The 22,428-nt window shown below is 37.7% G+C and overlaps 1 protein-coding gene across 2 annotated transcripts in view; it reads left to right on the top strand.

Annotated features, from left to right (window-relative positions):
* Nucleotides 1-22,428, top strand: part of LOC116222774 (collagen alpha-1(X) chain-like) — a 23,233-nt gene extending 805 nt beyond the window's left edge. Inside the window, exons 2-10 of one of the 2 annotated variants that reach the window (XM_042707618.1) lie at nt 345-358; nt 1,092-1,124; nt 1,536-1,574; nt 2,016-2,048; nt 2,410-2,463; nt 4,661-4,714; nt 5,246-5,326; nt 5,770-5,844; nt 22,105-22,428. In XM_042707618.1, coding sequence (XP_042563552.1) covers nt 345-358; nt 1,092-1,124; nt 1,536-1,574; nt 2,016-2,048; nt 2,410-2,463; nt 4,661-4,714; nt 5,246-5,326; nt 5,770-5,844; nt 22,105-22,134 — 413 coding nt within the window. In that variant the 3' untranslated portion in view covers nt 22,135-22,428. Of the gene's footprint in view, nt 1-344; nt 359-1,091; nt 1,125-1,535; nt 1,575-2,015; nt 2,049-2,409; nt 2,464-4,660; nt 4,715-5,245; nt 5,327-5,769; nt 5,845-6,083; nt 6,413-22,104 lie in introns of those variants that run through there. The other variant, XM_042707617.1, reaches the window with a different exon arrangement.

The following is a 22,428-nucleotide window of genomic DNA, read 5'->3' as shown; positions in this document are numbered from 1 at the left end:
AGTGAAAATGAATGTGATGTGGTAAAATATTACAGAACAGTAGATATTACATCAAATGTATTACGATTACTATGACATTACTATTACTATTTGTGCAGTGTTCATGTTTTAAAAAGTTAAAAAGTAACTTAAAAAAATTACCAACAACTACCCACAGGATATAACCATAGTAGTAATTGATTTTCTAGTAAAAATAGGACAATTACCCAAATGATTATTAGTACATTCAAAAAAAATTGTTTTGCCATCAATGTTTTTCCGAGTAACATGTTTTATTGATTTTTTTTTTTGCCCTGACTGTTGTTCTGAATAACATATCTTATCGATCTCTATCTATTTCCTAGGTCCTGATGCAGAGGTTAGTGATTATACTGTATATTTATTTGAGTTTAATTGGTATGCTATACTTTAACTCTCTCAAATCATCTGTGAAATTCTAGATTTGATTTTCTATGTAGCTCTTATGTAACGCCTATAAGAAATAAGGTTTAACACACATATTGAAAAGTATATGAGTATGTACTCAATTTATATTCAGTATACTCAGTTTCATAACTGAAACTCACAGGTTTGATCAAAAACAGAAAGTTTGTGTTCAGGTATACTCCAGCTTTTCATTCTCTGAGAGTCAAACTTAATAAGTCCCTTAGTGACTGGACATGCATACTGGAGAAGTTCAGCGACATGCACACACACATGCACACACACACACACACACACACACACACACACACACACACACAACACACACACACACACACACACACACACACACACCATGCACAAACACATGCACGCCCTCTCCGTCTAACTGTCTAACACATCACATCACGTCACATCAACTCTTTTTCATCACAATGGCATCAGTCTGAACTCAGAAACTGAGGCTTGTAGGAAGGGACATATACTGTATGATCATATGACTAAAACTCTCTCTTTCTTTCTCTCCCTCTCTCTCTCCTTCTCGCCCTTTCTCTCTCTCTCACTCTCCCTTTCTCTCCCTTTCTCTCTCTCTCACTCTCCCTTTCTCTCCCTTTCTCTCTCTCTCTCTCCCTCCCATTTTCCACCTGCTCTTTTGTCACCTCATTTAGGTGGAGGTCATACCTGGTCCTCCCGGACCTCCTGTACGTACATGCTGCATGCTTTAAAAGATCCGTCATGAGAGTTTATGTCCAATTAGTCTCTTTTATTTTACCTGAGTACTTTATGAATTCAGCTGATATCACATTAAGACAATAATCATTATTTGAAGGAGAGGATAGTATTTACTGTCTTGTCTTTTCTTTTCTCCTTAAACTATCCATGTTTCACAAGTAACATTTCTGTCGTGAATGGAGAATATGTGCTTATTTGAGGCCTAAATAGTTTAGTATGTAATATGTACAAATACATTTAGCTTTCAATTTTCTTCAGTATACTGTATGATCATATGACTAAAACCCTCTTTCTATCCCTGTCCTTCTCGCCCTCTCTCTCTCTCTTCCTCTCTCTCTCTCCCTCTCATTTTCCACTTATTCCTTTCTCACATTGTTTAGGTCCCTGTGGAGGTCATAGGTCATCCTCCCGGACCTCCTGTACGTACATGCTGCATGCTTTAAAAGATCCGAGAGTCATGAGAGTTTATGTCCAATTAGTCTCTTTTATTTTACCTGAGTAGTTTATGAATTCAGCTGATGACACATTAAGACAGTAATCATTATTTGGAGGAGAGGATAGTATTTACTGTCTTGTCTTTTCCTTCCCCCCTTTAAATCATCCATGTTTCACAAGTAACATTTCTGTCGTGAGTAGAGATATTGTGCTTATTTGAGGCCTAAATTATTTAGCATGTAATATGTACAAATACATTTAGCTTTCAATTTTCTTCAATATACTCTATGATCATATGACTAAAACCCTCTCCCTCTCTTTCCCTCTCTCTCTCTCTCTCTCTCTCTCTCTCTCACTCCCGCTCTCTCCTTTTCTTTCTCTCTCTCCCTCTCATTTTCCACCTGCTCTTTTGTCACCTCATTTAGGTGGAGGTCATACCCGGTCCTCCCGGACCTCCTGTACGTACATGCTGCATGCTTTAAAAGATCTGTCATGAGAGTTTATGTCCAATTAGTCTCATTTATTTTACCTGAGTAGTTTATGTATTCAGCTGATGACACATTTAAACAGAAATCATTATTGATGTGTAAAAGTAGATTTTTTTTGTGTTTTCTGTAGTACTTATTCATCAGGTTTCACATATAGGTTGAGGAAGTATTTGCATGATAATTTGAGAGGTTTTCTATTGTTTTCGATTGATGAACCTGCTTTCTAGCCTGTTGGAAGGTATTATGTTGTGTGTAGAATTTAATAATGTGATAATTTAATACATTTTATAGGAATAATATTTAAAAAATATAATAATAATGTGCTTCACAGGGACCTCAAGGCGAACCAGGACCTGTCGGATCTCCTGGAGTTCCTGGACCCGGTGTAAGTGGTGACCAACCCTCCGTGACAAAGTAAACTGTCACTAGTGTAGCATTGTCAAGTCAGCATTGGTGACAAAGTAAACTGTCAGTGGTGTGGCATTGTCAAGTTAGCATCTGTGACAAAGTAAACTGTCACTAGTGTAGCATTGTCAAGTTAGCATCTGTGACAAAGTAAACTGTCACTAGTGTAGCATTGTCAAGTTAGCATCTGTGACAAAGTAAACGGTCACTAGTGTAGCATTGTCAAGTTAGCATCTGTGACAAAGTAAACTGTCACTAGTGTTGCATTGTCAAGTTAGCATTTGTGATTTTGTTTGGCAGCTGATGATGAACCCTGAGTATTACAATGTAAACATTATTAGAGCTGTGTTTCACTCAAGAACAGTGTTAGTGTGAACACTGTATGTCCATATGAACTATTTAGCAGCTGATGATTAACGCTGAATATTACTGTGGAAACATTTTAGAGCTGTGTTTTGCTCAAAAAAGTCTCAGTGTGTCAAAAAGTGTTAACACTGTACACTCAAAAAAATAAGTTGTTCAAATTACTTAATATTGTTATGTCAATGATTTCCACATAACTGAGTTGTGTTCAAACTAATTTAATACTATTATTACAGAGGAAATAACTAACTTATGTGAAACCAACAAGACTGTATTAAGTAATTGCAATATTATTTGGTCAAGTTAGCCTTAATTGATCAGGCAGTGTTCATCTAACTAAACAGACCTTCATTACACTGACCTAACTCACTTATGTAATTCTAACTCAACTGGATTTACTAACACCAACTAAACAACTCCTTGTATTTCCAACTTAACTGACTTGAATAAGGAGTACCTAAATGGTTTTCATTGGTATAAAGCCTAGTTATGTCAACAATCGCCGTGAATTTGACTTCTGCATTTCCCCATCCCGGATTGTCCTTCCTCCAGGACCCCAGGGCAGCTTTTAAGCGCCCGGGGACCAAGTGAAGTGAACCGTCCATCTTGGTCAGGGATTGATAGGAGAGTGTGCTGTTGGGGTTCTTGTGGACACTGGGAGAACATGCAAACTCCACACAGAGATACCTAGAGATACCTAGCCCACCTGAACACTGAAGGACTGGGGAGGACCTGCTCCCCTAACCAACAGTGGCCCATGCGGGAATCGAACCCATGACCTTCTTGCTGTGAGGCGGCAGTGCAAGGACCTGAACCACCATGTCATACCTTGGTTCTGTAATATTATTTATTACCAATGGAAAACGACAACCATCATGTGATATCAACGTGATATCATTCAACACATACCAAACTCTGGGTGTGGTAAATAAAGCATTATTAGTTTTATATAAAATTATTATTTATTAGTAATTGAGCTTTTACATGTATCTTCAAGGACTGTCAGGCAAATCATCTACATTTAGTTATCAAATATTGAAATGTATCATATGGCAACGACAGTACTAACATTCTGATTGCCACCCGCGTATTGCCCTATTCACCGGTTATTCCGGATCCTTATTGCTCTCTGACGACAAGATCGCTATTTTAATGTATGTCTGTCAGGTAGCATTTTGTTAATTGGCTAGCTCGTTAGCTTGCTAACATGTACTCATATATGCTTGATTTTCGCAAGACAAATACAGTAGGACCAGTAATATCACTCTTAAACCATGCACTAATGTTTCAACATCACAGAATATATATATATATACAGATTGTGCCATTCACTCAACAGTGTTATGTTGAATTAACTTAGCTGGCTTCTTTTGCTTTAACAAGTTTTCATTTTAAGCTAGACTTACTAAAGTGGACTAGATTTAGAGGTGATTGTGCATTTTAAGTTAGACTTAAGTTAGACTTACTAAAGTGGACTAGATTTTAGAGGTGATTGATAATTTTAAGTTAGACTTACTAAAGTGGACTACATTTTAGAGGTGATTGTGCCATTCACTCAACAGTGTTATGTTGAATTAACTTAGCTGGCTTCTTTTACTTTAACAAGTTTTCATTTTAAGTTAGACTTACTAAAGTGGACTAGATTTTAAAACCAAACACAGAAATGTTAATTAAATTGAATATAAGTAAATTTATTTGATTCAGCAACTCACAGAGTTCACTTTTTTGAGTGTATGTCCATATGAATTCAGTTTCATAAGGATGTTTTCAGGGGGTGTACTTGTGTATTCTCAAACTCTAAAGCTGTTTGACAGGGACCTCGTGGAATGCCAGGACCTGTTGGACCCCCAGGGGCTCCGGGACCCACGGTGGGTAACACTGATGGGTGATACCTGACCATTCACAGGAACAGGAAAGCAGCCATTTCTTAAAGCAAAGAATGGAATTTAATAACAGCAAACCATAATGCAAATGGTATATCAACATAGACTTAAAAAAACACAAATGACATTTAGTCTCAAACTCAATAGGTGAACCCATGTACTTTTGCTAAAGTTCTTAAACATCAGGAGTAGTTGACAGCTTAGAATACTCTTGTTGCCGTGCGACTGCACTGTTACTTTTGCAAAGGTCTTTAACATCTTTAACATGAGGAGTAGTTGACAGCTTAGAATACTCTTGTTGCCGTGAGACTGCACTGCTAGAGTACAGTGTAATCAAGAAACAATGGACTGATGCCTCATATTTAAAACATGGGTTAGGGTTATAGATCAGCTTACTGATAATTAGCATGTTACACAATATATAATATTTTTTTTTAGAATTTTAAGTTTAATCGTAGTGAATTCATTCTATAATTGATTACATATGTGTCCTGACATGTCTCAATCTCCCCCCAGCGTCCTCATTACCTCTGTCACCCCCCCTACCGTAAGCCAGGACTTCATGATGACATTTTTGAAGCACCTCCTCCATACAATGTAAGTGAATCACATAAACCAGTTCAGACTCTTACTCTTACTCTTATTTAGAGGGTTGGCCAAAACACACCAGATGGTTAAGGGTGCCCCGACCGAATGAGTATGTTTTAGATTCATATAGTAAAGTTTGCAGGGGTTTTAGGTTTGATTAAAATTAATGCAACGATATTAGTTCTTCTGATCTCCTTTTTGGAGTTGAAATGAATGGCAATGGTGGCCTTGAGTAACCAGGGGTGTGTTTTTTAAAAGTGTTATTGTGCAATGACTATGTGAATTATCTCCCTGTAACATAACAATGGTCATTGCACAATGAGTACATCAGGAATGCACTCCTGTTGGATGAAGAAAGCCTTTTTTGCCACATTACTCTCCACCTGTCTCAGTATTCAAATCACTACTTCACTCTTGAACACCTAACTCTCTCTGATTTCTCCAAATATTAGTATCCTAATGATGCACGCTTGGGTGGTATCCAAGCAGGATCTCCGAATTTTCCCAGATCCCATAATTTTAACGATGTAAGTATTCTATTCAGTTACAACAGCTTTGTTTTTATTTTTTTAATTTTTAATTTTAATTAAGTGCAAACCTCATTGCTTACAGATACAGTGTATGAATTATCTCACCTGTACTCTGATAATTACATCGATATATAATTATCTTATGTAGAATAGTGAATCAATACAGTTCTTTAGATTATTTCCTGATTTCCTTAAATCAGTGTCTGTGGTTATCTTCTATGTAAATATCTGCACAGGAGATGTCAGCAGAAGGAGAAGAGAATTGAACACAGCCTACAGATGATCTTCTCATCTCCCCCATCCAGACATGTAGGCTACAACTGAGATGTTAAAAGAGTGAAGAACTTGGAAAATTTGCAAAACTTAGGTTTCAATATGTGTGTTTTTAGCTGTTTAATAAAAAAACATCTTTATATAATTTAATAAGAGTATGTTTTAAATTGTAGCACTATTGTTTCAGCCCCTTCCTCCCCCTGCATGGCTTTTATGACCAATTATAACCCTGTAAAGTTGATCTGTTCATTAAACATTTTACAAATAAACAGACTGAGTAAATAGACATTTTTATTATATATTACCTGTGTTGTGCTATGTGCAGTGTTGCACTAGGGTCAAACCTGAGGCACCTCAGCCATAACACAATGTACTGATCCTGACGCTCCCTGTGGTGGGTTTCCTGGAAGCATCCCTTTGGAAAAATGACTATTCACTCCTGTTCTACTATCCGACTATTGACTACTATTCTACCATCCGACTATTCACTACTATTCTACCATCCGACTATTCACTACTATTCTACTATCCGACTATTCACTACTATTTTACTATCTGACTTTTCACTGTGGCTTATACATTTGATTTTTGTAAAATTTCTGCTGCCCTGCAGTGCGGTCTACGCATGGGAATGCATTTTGTTCGTCTGGAAATTAGTAACATGCACAGTAATTTACATTCACACTCAGTCTTCCATAACAACTGTTGAGTGCACTCCCACCTTAATGTAGCCTATTTAACGGGATGCTAAGGAGCTTAAGCCTCTGTGAGAGGTGTGTAAAACACCAGTTCACTTAGCCATGAACTACACTTGCTATCTCTAGCTTGGGGAGCTAAATTAGTAGATTAACTAATTTGAATATGAGGTGAATATGAACTCATGTTAATATGAAGCTCCACAGGTACCCAGAGGGTTCCTACCCATCTTTATTTATCTTAGCTGTCTCCTGCATAGAGAACTATCTTCACAGTTGGCAGCTGCTAGCGTGTATCAATATGAACTTCTGTTAAAAGCTCTACAGGCACCCTGAGGGTTTCTTCCTTTTACTATTATAGTTTTGAGGAGACTGTAACATGAGCTAGACAACTAGCCATTATACAAATGGAACTATGCCATTAAACCATTAAAGGTTATTTAATAGTTTCCTTTTGCTAGCTAGCTGGCATTCAGTGCATTCATTTCTTTCTATCTATCTATCTATCTATCTATCTATCTATCTATCTATCTATCTATCTACCTATCTATCTATCTGCTTGTTTATATATCTTTTAAATATATTCCTGCTTAAATTTAGCATATCTATCATGATAACATCATTAAGACAGTATATGCGTATGACTATTCTATTATTTAGCTTTTTTCTTCTAAAGTTCTCTAATAATGTAACTTAAGAGCATGAAAAATGGCACATCGCTCTTCCTGCAGTTAAGGTACTTTTACAATGTCACATGATGAGTTCGCTGATAAAGTCTGACTGTGATCTATAAGCCTCAGTCACTTGTTACTTTAGGCAGAGGTGGGGAACTACTTACTGAAGTGACAAACTGACAAACTGGTCAATCACCTCAGTTGCACTTGAAAGAGAGAGGAAAACATGTACAGCCTTGGGCTCATCAAGTTAGCATTGCTGATTTCAGCAACAACACTGCTGGTGGTGCATGGCCGTGAGTAGACAACACACTGGAATGGCATTCATGCTACATAGAGTTAGCAGAGAAAGGAGAAGACAGTATTCACTGGAATGGCATTCATGCTACATAGAGTTAGCAGAGAAAGGAGAAGACAGTATTCACTGTAATGGCATTCATGTTACATAGAGTTAGCAGAGAGAGGAGAACACAGTATTCACTGTAATGGCATTCATGCTACATAGAGTTAGCAGACAGAAGAGAAGAGGAGAGGACAGTATTCATTGTCTCCTCTTTTCTTTTCTCCTCAAATTATCTATGTTTCACAAGTACAATTTCTGTCGTGAATTGGAAAATATGTGCTTATTTGAGGCCTAAATCGTTTAGTATGTAATATGTAAAAATAAATGTAGCTTTCAATTGTCTTTTCTAAATTGTGTATCATGATGATAATGATGATGATAGACCTGATAGGTGTTTTGGCTGTGCCAAAGACAGCAATATGTGCTACTCTCTTCAGATTGAAAATGAATGTGATGTGGTCAAATATTACAGAACAGTAGATATTACATCAAATGTATTACGATTACTATGACATTACTATTACTATTTGTGCAGTGTTCATGTTTTAAAAAAAAAAGAAAAAGTTAATTAAAAATAGTTACCAGCAACTACCCACAAGATGTAACCATAGTAGTAATTGATTTTCTAGTAGAAAACAGGACAATTACCCAAATGATTATTAGTACATTCTAATCTTTTTTTTTTGCCATGACTGTTGTTCTGAGTAACATGTCTTATTGATCTGTATCTATTTCCTAGGTCCTGATGCAGAGGTTAGTGATTATACTGTATATTTATTTGAGTTGAATTGGTATGCTATACTTTAACTCTTTCAAATTATCTGTGAAATTCTAGATTAGATTTTCTATGTAGCTCGGAACTCAGAAACTGAGGCTTGTATGAAGGGACATATACTGTATGATCATATGACTTAAACTCTCTCTCTCTCTCTCTCTCTCCCTCTCTCATTCTCTCTCTCCCTCTCATTTTCCACTTGCTCCTTTCTCACATTGTTTAGGTCTCTGTGGAAGTTATATCTGGTCCCAAAGGACCTGCTGTACGTACATGCTGCCTGCTTTAAAAGATCCGTCATGAGAGCCGTGTCCAATTAGTCTTATTTATTTTAACGTAGTTTATGAATTCAGCTGATGACACATTTAAATAATAATCATTATTGTTGTGTCAAAGTAGATTTTTTTGTGTTTTCTGTAGCACCGATTCATCAGGTTTCACACATAGGTGGAGGAAATATTTACATAATAATTGGAAAGGTTTTCTAGAATGATGAACCTGATTTCTAGCCTGTTGGAAGGGTTTAGGAGGAGACTGCTTTTGTCACATCAGTACAACTGAGCATTTTTGTGTGTAGAATTGAATAATGTAATAATTGCATACATTTTATAATAATAATAATATCTAAAAAATATAATAATAATGTGCTTCACAGGGACCAAAAGGCGAACCAGGACCTGTCGGACCTCCTGGACTTCCTGGACCCGGTGTAAGTGGTGACCAACCCTCCGTGACAAAGTAAACTGTCAGTGGTGTAGCATTGTCAAGTCAGCATCTGTGACTTTCACTAGTGTAAATGGACTGCATTTATATAGCGCTTTTCTACTCATAGAACTCATAGAACACATTTACATTACATTTAGTAATTGAGCAGACGCTTTTATCCAAAGCGACGTACAAGGGAGAGAACAATCAAGCTACGAGCAATAGAGACCTAGTGTAACAGTAAATACTATTTTACATAAGAAATAGAAAAAAAGTGCAGGAATGTAACTACTGTAAGTGCAAGTTAAGTACTAGTGGAAGTGCAAGTAGGGAAGGGAGGTGCTCTCTTAAGAGTTGGGTCTTCAAGAGCTTCTTAAAGGTAGAGAGGGACGCCCCTGCTCTGGTAGTGCTGGGCAGCTCGTTCCACAAACGTGGAACACATATCTAGTACTCTAGCATTTAACAAATGTGCACACTTGCCATATGACCAGGCGTAATTCGTCGCACTCTCATTGGGATTGAATGGGAGATGAATTTCCGGCTGTCAAACCGTCACAGCGAAGAATACTAAGAATTCTTTAACTTTATGCAAATGAAACCACGCGATAACCAATCAGTTCGGGGTGTGTGTGATTTGGAATACTACTGTTCAGTGGGGCGGGAGTAATCAGAAAAGTCGAACCAAGATGGCGGAGTCTAGGGAGTCTGTTACTTGGAAACATTTTATATGAAAAAAGGTTTCTACACGACTTTTTATACGTATACATCGACCCGGTTTGTTGTTTATATTTTATATGCTACACGAATGCTGTCAGGGCAATCCGAATATTGTAGGTCTTAACTGAAGTTCTCAACCATTATTGTTAGCTTGCTGCTAACACCTTAACTGAAAATCCATTAGATCACATAGTAGCTAGCTAGCTAGCTGCAAATAAGTTACATATAACGTTAGCATGCTGATATGAATTATATGGTGTTTCTGTAGAACATGAGTTGTTGCCAACATAAACAATTGATTGTTGTTTACGTTGCTCATGAACATATTGGGGGCAAATAATCCACTAACTAGCTATTTAGCTCTTTAGCTTCCTAGCCGCCAGCGCTGGCCGCCAGCGCTGGCAGCCAGGCGCTGCACTACAGCTGCACTTCATCATCATCATCATCATCATCATCATTATTTATTCAGGGAGAATTGACTGAGCACAGGGCTCTTTTGCAGCAATGCCCTGATTGAGGGTACATAATACAGATGAACAATAAATAAACAAACCATAACAAAACAAAACAGACAAAATAAATAAACAAAAGACATTAAACAACTCAGAAATTAAGTATAAAAAAATAGAAATAACATAAAGTAAAAAAAAATTGACTTGCTAAAACTTGCTACTTGACAGCCAAACTTGATTTTTCTGACCACCCTCCCAAGACGAAATTTTACCTGACAAATTACGCCCGATCATATGCCAGTGTGCACTGACTGTTAGACATCTACCCATTCATATACCGACGGCGGACGCTACTATCTAATGCCAACCACGGGAGTGGCTTGTTCAAGGACACTTCAACACTTAGATCGAACTAGCAACCTTCCGTTTGCAGAATGACTCCTGAACCACTATCTCCACTAATGCTACTAGTATTCAGTCAGCATCTGTGAATTAGTTTAGCAGCTGTTGATGAACCCTGAGTATTACTGTGTAAACATTATGAGAGCTGTGTTTCACTCAAGAACAGTGTCAGTGTGAACACTGTATGTCCATATGAACTATTTAGCAGCTGATGATTAATGCTGAATATTACTGTGGAAACATTTTAGAGCTGTGTTTTGCTCAAGAAAAGTCTCAGTGTGTCAAAAAGTGTTAACCCTGTATGTCCATATGAATTCAGTTTCATGAGGACGTTTTAGGGGTGTACTTGTGTATTTTCAAACTCTAAAGCTGCTTGACAGGGACCTCGAGGACTGCCAGGACCTATTGGACCCAAAGGGCTTCCTGGACCCACGGTGAGTAACACTGATGGGTGATACCTGACAGAAACAAAAAAGCAGCCATTTCTTAAAGCAAAGTATATAATTTAATAACGGTCACAGAATTAAAACCACTGTCATCCGAATGACGTCTAGTCACAAGCTTAATAGGGGAACCAGACATAGTTTTGCCAAAGTTCTTAAACATGAAGAGTAGTCGACAGCTTCCAATACTCTTGAGACTGCACTGCTAGAGAACAGTGTAATCAATACTCTTGAGAGTGCACTGCTAGGGTACAATGTAATCAAGAAACAATGTGCTGATGCCTTATATTGAAAACATGGGTTAGGGCTTACTGATAATTAGCGTGTTGCACAACATAGAATAGTTTGGTTGTAGTGAATTTATTCTATAATTGATTACATATGTGTCCTGACACATCTCAATCCCCCCCTCCCCCCAGCGTATCGTTTCCCTCTGTCACCCCCCCTACCGTAATCCAGGACTTCATGCTGACATTTCTGAAGCACTTCCTCCATACAATGTAAGTGAATCACATAAACCTGTTTAGAGAAGTCTTACTCTTAATCTTATTTAGAGGGTTGGCCAAAACACACCAGATGATTAAGGGTGCCCTGACCGAATGAGTAGATTCACATATTAAAGTTTACAGGGGTTTTAGGTTTGATTAAGATTAATGCAACGATATTAGTTCTTCTGATCTTCTTTCTGGAGTTGAAATGAATGCCAATGGTGGCCTTGAGAAACCAGTAACTCTGATAATTACATGACATTTACTTAAGATATCAGCATTGGTACTGGAGCAAGGTGTTGTTTTTGAAGTAATATTTGAGTACTATAATAAGTGACCGCCAGGAGCAAGTAATGTTTAATGACTTCTGTCAAAGCGCCAACAAAATGGTTGCTGTTATGTGACCATCGATATATTATTCTCTTATGTAGAATACTGAATCAATACAGTTGTTTTGTTTGTTTCTTGATTTCCTGAAATGAGTGTGTGTGGTTATCTTCTATGTAAATATCTGCACAGGAGATGCCAGCAGAAGGAGAAGAGAATTGAACACAGCCTACAGATGATCTTCTCATCTCCCCCATCCAGACACTCTAGGCTACAACTGATATGTTAAAAGAGTGAAGAACTTGGGAAAATTTGCAAAACTTAGGTTTCAATATGTGTGTATTTAACAATTTAATAAAAAAAATATCTTTATATAAGTTTAATTAGAGGATGTTTTAATATTGTAGCACTATTGTTTCAGCCCCTTCTTCCCCCTGCATGGCTTATATGACCAATTATAACCCTGTAAAGTTGATCTGCTCATTAAACTTTTTACAAATAAACAGACTGAGTAAATAGACACTTTTATAATGTATTACCTGTGTTGTGCTACGTGCAGTGTTGCACTAGGGTCAAACCTGAGGCATCTCAGCCATAACACAATGTACTGATCCTGACGCTCCCCGGGGTGTGTTTCCTAGAAGCATCGCTGTGGAAAAACGACTATTCACTACTATTCTACCATCCGACTATTCACTACTATTCTACCTTCCGACTATTTACTACTGTTCGATCATCTGACTATTCACTACTATTCTACCATCCGACTATTTACTACTATTCTACCTTCCGACTATTTACTACTGTTCGATCATCTGACTATTCACTACTATTCTACCATCTGAGTATTCACTACTATTCTACCATCTGAGTATTCACTACTTTTTTACTATCCGACTTTTCACTGTGGCTTATACATTTGATTTAGTAAAATTTCTGCTGCCCTACGGTGCGGTCTACGCATGGGAATGCAGTTTGTTCGCCTGGAAGTTAGTAACATGCACAGTAACTTACATTCACACTCAGTCTTCCATAACAACTGGTGAGTGCACTCCCACCTTACTGTAGCCTATTTAACGGGATGCTAAGGAGCTTGAGCCTCTGTGAGAGGTGTGTAAAACATGCAAAATCTCACCCCAGTTCACCTAGCCATGAACTACACTTGCTATCTCTAGCTTGGGGAGCTAAATTAGTAGATTAACTAATTTGAATATGAGGTGAATATGAACTCATGTTAATATGAAGCTCCAAAGGCACCCATTGGGTTCGTACCCATCTTAGATCTTTAATTATCCTAGCTGTCTCCTGCATAGAGAACCATCTTTACAGTTGGCAGCTGCTAGCGTGTATCAATATGAACTCCTGTTAAAATCTCTACAGGCACCCTGAGGGTTTCTTCCTTTTACTATTATAGTTTTGAGGAGACTGAAACATGAGCTAGATAACTAGCTATCATAGAAATGGAACTATGCCATTAAACCATTAAAGGTTATTTAATAGTTTCCTTTAGCTAGCTAGCTGGCATTCAGTGCATTCATTTCTTTCTATCTATCTATCTATCTATCAATCTATCTATCTGCTTGTTTATTTATCTTTTTAATATATTCCTGCTAACATTTAGCATTACTATCATGATTACATCATTAAGACAGTATATGTGTATGACTATTCTATTATTTAGCCTTTTTCTTCTAAAGTTCTCTAATAATGTCAGTTATTATTGAAAAACTGTACATCGCTCTGCCGGCACAGAACGTATATTTACAATGTCACATGACGAGTCCGCTGACAGTCTGACTGCCATCTATAAGCCTCAGTCACTTGTTACTTTAGGTCTGACTGCCATCTATAAGCCTCAGTCACTTGTTACTTTAGGCAGAGGTGGGGAACTACTTACTGAAGTGACAAACTGACAAACTGGTCAATCACCTCAGTTGCACTTGAAGGAGAGAGGAAAACATGTACAGCCTTGGGCTCATCAAGTTAGCATTGCTGATTTCAGCAACAACACTGCTGGTGGTGCATGGCCGTGAGTAGACAACACACTGGAATGGCATTCATGCTACATAGAGTTAGCAGAGAGAGGAGAAGACAGTATTCATTGTCTTGTTTCACTAATTATATTTCTATGTTGTGAATTGGAAAATATGTGCTTATTTGAGGCCTAAATTGTTAAGTAATGTTATATATAAAAATACATTTAGCTTTCAATTTTCTTTTATAAATTGTGTTTCATGATGATAATGATGATGATACACCCGCAAATCTATTTGGATACCGTTTTTGGCTGTGCCAAAGACAGCAATATGTGCTATTCTCTTCAGATTGAAAATGAATGTGATGTGGTAAAATATTACAGAACAGTAGATATTGTCATCAATACATCAAATGTAAAATGTATTACGATTACTATGACATTACTATTACTATTTGTGCAGTGTTCATGTTTTAAAAAGTAAAAAAGTAAATAAAAAAAGTTACCAACAACTACCCACAAGATGTAACCATAGTAGTAATTGATTTTCTAGTAGAATACAGGACAATTACCCAAATGATTATTAGCACATTCTAATATTTTTTTTTTGCCGTGAATGATGTTCCGAGTAACATGTCTTATTGATGTCCATCTATTTTCTAGGTCCCGATACACAGGTTAGTGATTATACTGTATATTTATTTGAGTTTAATTGATATTATATACTTTAACCCTTTCAAACCATCTGTGAAATTCTAGATTTGATCTTCTATGCAGCTCGGAATTTAGAAACTGAGGCTTTTATGAAGGGACATAATTATACTGTATGATCATATGACTTAAACTCTCTCTCTCTCTCCCTCTCTCTCTCTCTCTCCCTTTCATTTTCCACTTGCTCCTTTCTCACATTGTTTAGGTCCCTGTGGAGGTCATATCTGCTCCGGCTGGACCTATTGTACGTACATGCTGCATGCTTTAAAAGATCCATCATGAGAGCCGGTGTCCAATTAGTCTAATTTATTTTACCTGAGTAGTTTATGAATTCAGCTGATGACACATTATTATAGTAATCATTATTGTTGTGTCAAAGTAGATTTTTTAGTGTTTTCTGTAGCACCGATTCATCAGGTTTCACACATAGGTGGAGGAAATATTTACATAACAATTTGAGATGTTTTCTAGAATGATGAACCTGCTTTCTAGCCTGTGTGAAGGTTTAGGAGGAGACTGCTTTTGTCACATCAGTACAACTGAGCATTTTTGTGTGTAGAATGTAATAATGTAATAATTGAATACATTTTATAATAATAATATTTAAAAAATATAATAATAATGTACTTCACAGGGACCTCAAGGCCAACCAGGATCTGTCGGATCTCCTGGACTTCCTGGACCCGGTGTAAGTGGTGATTAACACTCCGTGACAAAGTAAACTGTCAGTGGTGTAGCATTGTCAAGTCAGCATCTGTGACAAAGTAAACTGTCACTAGTGTAAATGGACTGCATTTATATAGCGCTTTTCTACTCATAGAACTCATAAAACACATTTACATTACATTTAGTCATTTAGCAGACGCTTTTATCCAAAGTGACGTACAAGGGAGAGAACAATCAAGCTACGAGCAATAGAGACCTAGTGTAACAGTAAATACTATTTTACATAAGAAATAGAAAAAAAGTGCAGGAATGTAACTACTGTAAGTGCAAGTTAAGTACTAGTAGAAGTGCAAGTTGGGAAGGGAGGAGCTTCTTAAAGGTAGAGAGGGACGCCCCTGCTCTGGTAGTGCTAGGCAGCTTGTTCCACCAACGTGGAACACATATAACTCTACCTATTCATACACCGACGGCGGAAGCTACTATCTATTGCCAACCATAGGAGTGGTTGGGGGTTCAGTGTCTTGCTCAAGGACACTTCAACACTGGGATCGAACTGGCAACCTTCCGTTTGCAGAATGACTCCTGAACCACTATCGGCACTAGTGCTACTAGTATTCAGTCAGCATCTGTGATTTTGTTTAGCAGCTGTTGATGAGTATTACTATGTAAACATTATGAGAGCTGTGTTTTACTCAAGAACAGTGTCAGTGTGAACACTGTATGTCTATATGAATTATTTAGGCGCTGATGATTAACGCTGAATATTACTGTGGAAACATTTTAGAGCTGTGTTTTGCTCAAAAAAGTCTCAGTGTGTCAAAAAGTGTTAACACTGTATGTCCATATGAATTCAGTTTCATGAGGACGTTTTTGGGGGGTGTACTTGTGTATTCTCAAACTCTAAAGCTGTTTGACAGGGACCTCGAGGACCGCCAGGACCTATTGGACCTCAAGGGATTCCTGGACCTGAGGTGAGTAACACTGATAGGTGATACCTGACAGAAACAAAAAAGCAGCCATTTCTTCTAAAAAAAAGAACAGAATTTAATAACAGCAAACCATAATGCAAATGGTAAAACAACATAGCCTTAAAACAACTGTCATCCGAATGACGTCTAGTCACAAGCTTAATAGGTGAACCCACATAGGTTTGCCAAAGTTCTTAAACATGAAGAGTAGTTGACAGCTTCCAATACTCTTGAGGCCGTGAGACTGCACTGCTAGGGTCCAGTGTAATCAAGAAACAATGTGCTGATGCCTTATATTGAAAACATGGGTTAGGGCTATAGATCAGCATACTGATAGTTAGCGTGTTTCACAAAATAGAATAGTTTGGTTGTAGTGAATTTATTCTATAATTGATTACATATGTGTCCTGACACATCTAAATCTCCCCCTCCCCCCAGCGTGTCCTTTACGTCTGTCACCCCCCCTACCGTAATCCAGGACTTCATGATGACATTTTTGAAGCACCTGCTCCATACAATGTAATTGAATCACATAAACCTGTTTAGAGCAGTCTTACTCTTATGCTTATTTAGACCAAAACACACCAGATGGTTAAGAGTGCCCTGACCGAATAAGTATGTTTTCGATTCATATAATAAAGTGTGCAGGGGTTTTAGGTTTGATTAAGATTAATGCAACGATATTAGTTCTTCTGATCTCCGTTCTGGATAATTACATTACATTTACTTAAGATATCAGCATTGGTACTAGAGCAAGGTGTTGTATGTGAAATAATGTTTGAGTACTATAATAAGTGACCGCCAGGGGGCCGTCTGTCAAAGCGCCAACAAAATGGACGCTGTTATGTGACCATCGATATATAATTCTCTTATGTACAATAGTGAACCAATACAGTTGTTTTGTTTGTTTCTTGATTTCCTAAAATCAGTGTGTGTGGTTATCTTCTATGTAAATGTCTGCACAGGAGATGCCAGCAGAAAGAGAAGAGATTTGAACACAGCCTACAGATGATCTTCTCATCTCCCCCATCCAGACATGTAGGCTACAACTGAGATGTTAAAAGAGTGAAGAACTTGGAAACATTTGCAAATCTAGGTTTCAATATGTGTTTTTAACGATTTAATAAAAAATCATCTCTATATAAGTTTAATAATTTTAAATTGAAGCACTTACTGCACTATTGTTTCAGCCCCTTCCTCCCCCTGCATGGCTTATATGACCAATTATAACCCTGTTAAGTTGATCTGCTCATTAAACCTTTTACAAATAAACAGACTGAGTAAATAGACACTTTTATTATGTATTACCTGTGTTGTGCTATGTGCAGTGCTGCAGTGCTGCAAACCTCAGCCATAAGACAATAAGACATAATCCTGACGCTCCCTGGGGTGTGTTTCCTAGAAGCATCGCTGTGGAAAAACGACTATTCACAACTATTCTACTTTCCGACTATTCACTACTTTTCTACTATCTGACTATTCACTACTATTCTACCATCCGACTATTCACTACTATTTTACCATCCGACTTTTAACTGTGGCTTATACATTTGATTTGATTCTGCTGCCCTGCGGTGCGGTCTACGCATGGGAAAGCATTGATTTTCGCCTGGAAGTTAGTAACATGCACAGTACATTACATTCACGCTCAGTCTTCCATAACAACTGGTGAGTGCACTCCCACCCTACTGTAGCCTATTTAACGGGATGCTAAGGAGCTTGAGCCTCTGTGAGAGGTGTGTAAAACATGCAAAATCTCACCCCAGTTCACCTAGCCATGAACTACACTTGCTATCTCTAGCTTGGGGAGCTATATTAGTAGATTAACTAATTTGAATATGAGGTGAATATGAACTCATGTTAATATGAAGCTCCACAGGCACCCATTGGGTTCGTACCCATCTTAGATCTTTAATTATCCTAGCTGTCTCCTGCATAGAGAACCATCTTTACAGTTGGCAGCTGCTAGCGTGTATCAATATGAACTCCTGTTAAAATCTCTACAGGCACCCTGAGGGTTTCTTCCTTTTACTATTATAGTTTTGAGGAGACTGTAACATGAGCTAGATAACTAGCTATGATAGAAATGGAACTCTGCCATTAAACCATTAAAGGTTATTTAATAGTTTCCTTTAGCTAGCTAGCTGGCATTTAGTGCATTGATTTCTGTCTATCTATCTGTCTATCTGTATATCTATCTATCTATCTATCTATCTGCTTGTTTATATATCTTTTAAATATATTCCTGCTAACATTTAGCATTATTGTCATGATTACATCACTAAGACAGTATATGCGTATGACTATTCTATTATTTAGCCTTTTTCTTCTAAAGTTCTCTAATAATGTCACTTAAGAGCATGAAAAACTGTACATCGCTCTTCCTGCAGTTAAGGTACTTTTTCAATGTCACATGACGAGTCTGCTGACAGTCTGACTGCCATCTATAAGCCTCAGTCACTTGGTACTTTAGGCAGAGGTGGGGAACTATATACTGAAGTGACAAACTGACAAACTGGTCTATCGCCTCAGTTGCACTTGAAGGAGAGAGGAAAACATGCACAGCCTTGGGCTCATCAAGTTAGCATTGCTGATTTCAGCAACAACACTGCTGCTGGTGAATGGCCGTGAGTAGAGAACACACTGGAATGGCATTCATGCTACATAGAGTTAGCAGAGAAAGGAGAACACAGTATTCACTGTAATGGCATTCATGCTACATAGAGTTAGCAGACAGAAGAAAAGAGGAGAGGACCGTATTAAATGTCTTCTCTTTTCTTTTCTGCTCAAATGATCAATGTTTCACAAGTACAATTTCTGTCGTGAATGGAAAATATGTGCTTATTTGAGGCCTAAATCGTTTAGTATGTAATATCTACAAATACATTGAGCTTTCAATTTTCTTTTTTAAATTGTGTTTCATGATGATAATGATGATGATGATAGACCTGATAGGCGTTTTGGCTGTGCCAAAGACAGCAATATGTGCTACTCTCTTCGAGTGAAAATTAATGTGATGTGGTCAAATATTACAGAACAGTAGATATTGCATTAAATGTATTACGATTACAAATGACATTACTATTACTTAAATGACATTACTATTACTATTTGTGCAGTGTTCATGTTTTAAAAAGTAAAAAAGTGAATTAAAAAAGCAACTACCCACAAGATGTAACCATTGTACATTGTAATCTTTTTTTTTGCTGTTAATGTTGTTCCGAGTAACATGTCTTATTGATCTCCATCTATTCCCTAGGTCCCGATCCACAGGTTAGTGATTATACTGTATATTTATTTGAGTTTAACTGGTATGCTATACTTTAACTCTTTCAAATGATCTGTGAAATTCTAGATTTGATCTTCTATGTAGCTCGGAACTCAGAAACTGAGGCTTATAGGAAGGGACATATACTGTATGATCATATGACTAAAACTCTCTCTCTTCCTCTCTCTCTCTCTCTCTCTCTCTCTCTCTCTTTCTCTCTTTCTGTCTCTCCTTCTTCCACTTACTCCTTTCTCACATTGTTTAGGTCCCTGTGGAGGTCCTACCTGGTCCTGCCGGACCCGGACCTCCTGTACGTACATGCTGCATGCTTTAAAAGATCCGTCATTAGAGTTTATGTCCAATTAGTCTTATTTATTTTACCTGAGTACTTTATGTATTCAGCTGATGACACATTATTATAGTAATCATTATTGTTATTGTTGTTATTATTATTGTTGTGTCAAAGGAGTTTTTCTAGAATGATGAACCTGCTTTCTAGCCTGTTGGAAGGTTTAGGAGGAGACTGCTTTTGTCACATCAGTACAACTGAGCATTTTTGTGTGTAGAATTTAATAATGTAATAATTGTATACGTTTTATAATAATAATATTTAAAAAATATAATAATAATGTGCTTCACAGGGACCAGATGGCGAACAAGGACCTGACGGAGCTCCTGGACTTCCTGGACCCGGTGTAAGTGGTGACCAACCCTCCGCGACAAAGTAAACTGTCAGTGGTGTAGCATTGTCAAGTCAGCATCTGTGACAAAGTAAACTGTCACTAGTGTAAATGGACTGCATTTATATAGCGCTTTTCTACTCGTAGAGCACTTAAAGCACTTTACAGGTTAATGCCTCAGACTACTACCCATTCATACACCGATGGCGGAGGCTACTATCTATTGCCAACCTTGGGAGCGGTTGGGGGTTCAGTGTCTTCAGGCCACTTCAACACTTGGATCGAACTAGCAACCTTCCAATTGCAGAACGACTCCTGAACCACTATCGCCACTAACACTACTGTAGCATTGTTCTGTCAGCATCTGTGAATTAGTTTAGCAGCTGTTGATGAACCCTGAGTATTACTGTGTAAACATTATGAGAGCTGTGTTTCACTCAAAAACAGTGTCAGTGTGAACGCTGTATGTCCATATTGAACTATTTAACAGCTGATGAATAACGCTGAATATTACTGTGGAAACATTTTAGAGCTGTGTTTTACTGTGTCAAAAAGTGTTAACACTGTATGTCCATATGTATCCAGTTTTATGAGGACGTTTTCGGGGGGTGTACTTGTGTATTTTCAAACTCTAAAGCTGTTTGACAGGGACCTCGAGGACTGCGAGGACCTATTGGACCTCCAGGGCTTCCGGGACCCACGGTGAGTAACACTGATGGGTGATACCTGACAGAAACAAAAAAGCAGCCATTTCTTAAAGCAAAGAATAGAATTCAATAACAGCAAACCATAATGCAAATGGTAAATGGTCACAGACTTAAAACCAATGTCATCCAAATAACCACAAGCTTAATGGGGGAACCGACCCACATAGGTTTGCCAAAGTTCTTAAACAAGAGGAATAGTTGACAGCTTCCAATACTCTTGAGACTGCACTCCTAGGGTACTGATGTGTGTACTCCATGTGCTGATGCCTTATATTGTAAACATGGGTTAGGGCTATAGATCAGCTTACTGATAATTAGCGTGTGGCACAACATAGAATAGTTTGGTTGTAGTGAATTTATTCTGTAATTGATTACATATGTGTCCTGACACGTCTCAATCCCCCCCCCCCCCTCCTTAAGCTGGGGGAGCTTGGCCATTACCTCTGTCACCCCCCCTACCGTAAGCCAGGACTTCATGATGACATTTTTGAAGCACCTCCTCCATACAATGTAAGTAAATACATTTATAGCAGTCTTACTCTTACTCTTATTTAGAGGGTTGACCAAAACACACCAGATGGTTAAACGAATGAACGAATGAGTATGTGTTATATTCATATTTTTTAAGTTCGCATGGGTTTTTAGGTTTGATTAAGAATAATGCAACATTATTAGTTCTTCTGATCTCCTTTCTGGAGTTGAAATGAATGCCAATGGTGGCCTTGAGTAACCAGTAACTCTGATAATTACATTACATTTACTTAAGATATCAGCATTGGTACTGGAGCAAAGTGTTGCATGTGAAGTAATGTTTGAGTACTATAAAAAGGAGCAAGTAATGTTTTATGACTTCTGTCAAAGCGCCAACAAAATGGACCATCGATAAATAATTATCTTATGTAGAATAGTGAATCAATACAGTTCTTTACATTATTTCCTGATTTCCTTAAATCAGTGTCTGTGGTTATCTTCTATGTAAATATCTGCACAGGAGATGTCAGCAGAAGGAGAAGATAATTGAACACAGCCTACAGATGATCTTCTCATCTCCCCCATCCAGACATGTAGGCTACAACTGAGATGTTAAAAGAGTGAAGAACTTGGAAACATTTGCAAATCTAGGTTTCAATATGTGTGTATTTAACGGTTTAATAAAAAATCATCTCTATATAAGTTTAATAATTTTAAATTGAAGCACTTACTGCACTATTGTTTCAGCCCCTTCCTCCCCCTGCATGGCTTATATGACCAATTATAACCCTGTTAAGTTGATCTGCTCATTAAACCTTTTACAAATAAACAGACTGATTAAATA

The sequence above is a fragment of the Clupea harengus genome, chromosome 1, assembly GCF_900700415.2.
Source record: "Clupea harengus chromosome 1, Ch_v2.0.2, whole genome shotgun sequence".
NCBI lineage: Eukaryota > Metazoa > Chordata > Actinopteri > Clupeiformes > Clupeidae > Clupea > Clupea harengus.
Note: the sequence above shows the minus strand (reverse complement) of the source record. Positions and strands in the feature narration are given on the sequence as shown.